This window comes from Trypanosoma theileri (assembly GCF_002087225.1).
Source record: "Trypanosoma theileri isolate Edinburgh chromosome Unknown TM35_Tth_22_V1, whole genome shotgun sequence".
Lineage (NCBI taxonomy): Eukaryota > Euglenozoa > Kinetoplastea > Trypanosomatida > Trypanosomatidae > Trypanosoma > Trypanosoma theileri.
Window position 1 is genome coordinate 292,470 of NW_021639864.1, and position 3,798 is coordinate 296,267.

General features: G+C 43.7%; 2 protein-coding genes across 2 annotated transcripts; both read left to right on the forward strand.

The window, feature by feature from the left end:
- Window positions 1-771: 771 nt before the first annotated feature.
- TM35_000222240 (uncharacterized protein) lies at window positions 772-1,482 on the forward strand (the record flags this gene model as incomplete). Its single annotated transcript, XM_029027271.1, has 1 exon — window positions 772-1,482. The coding sequence occupies one exon, from the start codon at window positions 772-774 to the stop codon at window positions 1,480-1,482; it is 711 nt and encodes a 236-aa protein (XP_028881491.1).
- A 625-nt stretch (window positions 1,483-2,107) lies between these two features.
- On the forward strand, window positions 2,108-3,286 carry TM35_000222250 (putative chaperone DNAJ protein; the record flags this gene model as incomplete). The annotated part of the gene is made up of 1 exon (XM_029027272.1): window positions 2,108-3,286. The coding sequence occupies one exon, from the start codon at window positions 2,108-2,110 to the stop codon at window positions 3,284-3,286; it is 1,179 nt and encodes a 392-aa protein (XP_028881492.1).
- Window positions 3,287-3,798: the final 512 nt, after the last annotated feature.

The window sequence follows — 3,798 nt, forward strand, 5'->3', positions numbered from 1 at the left end:
ATATGAGGGTGTCTCTGTTTAACGCCGCCGATCCTTACGCACAACACACGGAATGCTTAGTACTTGTTTATGAATTTATTTAATAATTTGATATTTTTATAATTTCCTTTTTTTTTTTTTCACTTCTCCTTATTTTATTCTTCCATTTTTCCTGTTATTGTATTTTCCCAAATGATGTGCCCATATGTCGGCCAAGAAATATATATATATATATATATATATATATAAAGGAAAGAAAAGACTTTTTTGACGTAGTCATTCTATTAAGTTATTTCTTTTTTGTACATCTCGAATTTTATAAATATTTTATAGTTTCTTTCTTTCTTTACTCTGCATTCTCGTTGTTGTATAAGATGGGAGGTGATGATATATCATTAAAATAAAGAAACAGGAAAGTAAAAAAAAAAAAAAATATCATGGAAGAATCTAAAACTTTAACGAGACTACTATGTTTATGGTTGAATAATAAAAAAAAAAAAAAAGTATATGTATTTTCTCTCTTTCTCTCTTTCTACCAATCTTTCTCCTTTTACATGTCGGCGATAATAACGAACAAAAAAAAAAATTGACAAAATGAATATAGCCCAAATAAAGGTGGAAAACATAAGTGGGTACTTGGAAGCAACAGAGAAAAGGGGAGTTTTCTTTACCTCTCTTTTTTTTATTAGCCATTTTTCTTTGTAGTTGTTATTACCGTTTCTCTTAGTTTTATTATTATTATTATTATTATTATTATTATTATTATTAGCACTACGACTATTGTCTTCATTCATGGCGTCTGGCAACAGTATCAGTAGTAGCAGCAGCGGTGGGGGTGGTGGAGTGCGTGAACTCGGCACTGTTACGGCTGGCATGGCGATGATGAACTTTGATGAAAAGACAAAGCCGTACACCCGTGCGGACTTTGTACGGTTTCTTCAGAACTACGAGGAGAACTTAAGTCCAACGGAGATGCGGCTTATTGAAAGGGGAATGTTGGGCACTTTTGTGGGAATGCCATTATTTTTTTATCTTGGCTACAAAATCAGTTCGCGGTTTGCGTGGCACCGTGTGGTTCGCGCCATAGCTCCCATTGATGGTAAAGATAGAGTGGGAAAACCATCGTGGATTGTGCGCAACACGCCAACGATCGGCAAGACTCTCTTTGGTCTCTCTGCCGCTACCATTCCGTACATGGTGGTGCAGCAGTGGTTCATCTCCCGCGTGCTGGAGTTGGACGAACACACGAGCAGTTTGTCCTTCCACGTTCGGCGGCTTATGATTACGCAGCGCAGCGGTATGATGTTTAAGCGGACTGCCACTCGTGAAGTAACGCGCGAAGAGCAGGAGCGGTTACTCACGCAATCTGCAGAACTCATGGAGGAAAATCGCTCTGGCCGACGCGGCGGTGCGGGTATGGCGACAGATGTAAATCTTCGACTGGGGCAGCAGGTGCTTACCCCAGTGGCACAGACTGGGTACAAACCAATCCCAGGACAGTGATAGCACGCATAGGGATAGAGTGATAGATAGATTGATGGAAATACGGGGAGAGAGAGTGTGTGTGTGTGTGTTTATGTTTGTGTGTCTGTTTGTATGAGAGAAAGGAAAGGGGGGGGGGAGAGAGAGAGAGAGAGAGAGTGGTGGGTTGATACGGTGAATGGTAGATGAGAGGATGGAAAGTTTTTATGCTATCATCCTCTTAAAAAAAAAAAAAAAGGTTCATTGCTCCTACGAAGAGTAGACTATACTTATCAATGGGAGATGGTAGTTAGAATGCGAATAATTGAGGTTTGTAATTTATATGACTGATATTATTTACTAACTTTTCTTTATTTTGTTTTCTCTTGATTGTTAATTAATTAATTTATTTATTTGGTTATACACACAAACACGTATACACGCGTACAAAAACAACAAGAAAGAAAAAAGGAAAGGATCGTTACTAGTAAACAGTATAGGTATATATTTTTGCTACAATATTATTTTTGTAGGGGTGCAGTGGAGAGAGAGAGAGAGAGATAGATAGAGAGACTCGCTGAATCCGAGTAAACTATATATATTTTTTTGTTTTTTTTTTTTTTTTCACTGGAGGTAATTCTTTATTGCGATAATAGCTAGTGGAATCATGGGTGTACGTTCATTCTCGCGTACCTTTCTTTTGTTGTTGTTGTTGCAGCAGCTCTTTCTGTGTTACCTTGCTGTTCCAGGATCTGCATTCTTTGGTGGGCGAGGGTCTGGTGGGCAACGTTCAGCTGTAGAGGAGAAGGAGGAGGAGATGGATTACTATGCTGTGCTTGGGCTAAATGAGAAGGCGACGGATCGTGAGGTGCGGCAGAAGTTCCGTGAGCTTTCCCGCAAGTACCACCCGGATGTGGCCAACACGGAGGAGGCTCGGGCGATGTACAGTAAAATCAGCCGCGCGAACGAGGTGCTCTCCGACAAGAAGAAGCGTCGGATGTATGATATGCGTGGGGAGGAGGGTCTGCGCCAGTTGGAGCGGGCGGCGGCGCAGGGCGATGCGGGCCACGCGATGGATCCGCTTTCCCGCCTCTTTGGGATGAGCTCCGGCAGCAATGTGCGCGGGCCGAACTCGGAGGGCTCCATCCACGTGACCCTCGAGAAGGTCTTCACCGGCGGCGAGGAGTCCGTCGTGATTGAGAAGCAGAAGGTCTGCGGCGGCTGCAAAGGCACCGGCGCGCTCCCCGGCGGCGGCATGGCGACCTGCCGGACGTGCGGCGGCAACGGCGTGGTGCTGCAGCGCCTCCAGCTCGGCCCGCACATGCACCAAGACGTCCGCCAGACGTGTCCGGCCTGCCGGGGCCGCGGGCGGGTCGCGAAGGCGGCGTGTCGAATATGCGGAGGGGCGCGGGTCGTGCGGGGCGAAGTGCCGCTGCACCTCGTCGTTGAGCGCGGCGTCGGCGAGGGGCACACGGTGGTCTTCGAGATGGAGGCAGACGAGTCACCGGACATGGTGCCAGGCGATCTGCACATCTCCATACACACACACCCGCACCCGAGGTTTAGCAGGCGGCGCAATGATATAGACCTCGATACAAACATCACCATCACCCTAAAAGAGGCACTCCTCGGGTTTAACAAACAAATACCGCATCTAGACGGTACAAACACCACCGTAGAGGCTACAGGCGTCACACCCTATGGAACTGTATTGCGGTTACGGGGAATGGGCATGCCAAAACACAATATGCCATCGGAAAGAGGGGACCTTTATGTTAAGGTACACTTTGAACTCCCCAAAACGTTAACACAGGAACAGAAAAAAGAGATTGAGGAACTCTTCTAGGAGGTTCATGAGTTGGGTAGGATGTGTGGAATCACTGTAGCGCAATAGCAGATATCTTTCTGAGAACAGACATAATTGAGATTTTTTTTTTTTTTTTTTTTTTCTTTCCATCGAGGATTCTCTTCTGTATATTGCGTTTGATTCTTATTGAATTTCTTTTTTTGTTTGTTTCTTTGTATCCGCGTATTACTCTTTTTCATATTTCTTATATATGTATATATAAGAAAAAGAATCTGACTCTACAAGAAAAAGAGACGGTAAACGTATAATCAAATTCACATCAAAGAGAGGGAGAGTTTGCTCTCTTTCTTCTTTCCAAACCCCACAGTAAGAAAAGGAAAGATGACTCTATCGAATTGTGGGTTTCTGTGCTGCCGTCAAAGTGTCAATCTCTTTTCCAATAATATGTATATATGTCTTTTTATATATAATTAATGATGTTCTTGCAGACTTGTTTTTCCTTAAAATAAGACAAAAGTCTCTCTCTCTCTCTTTTTTTTTTTTTTTTTTTT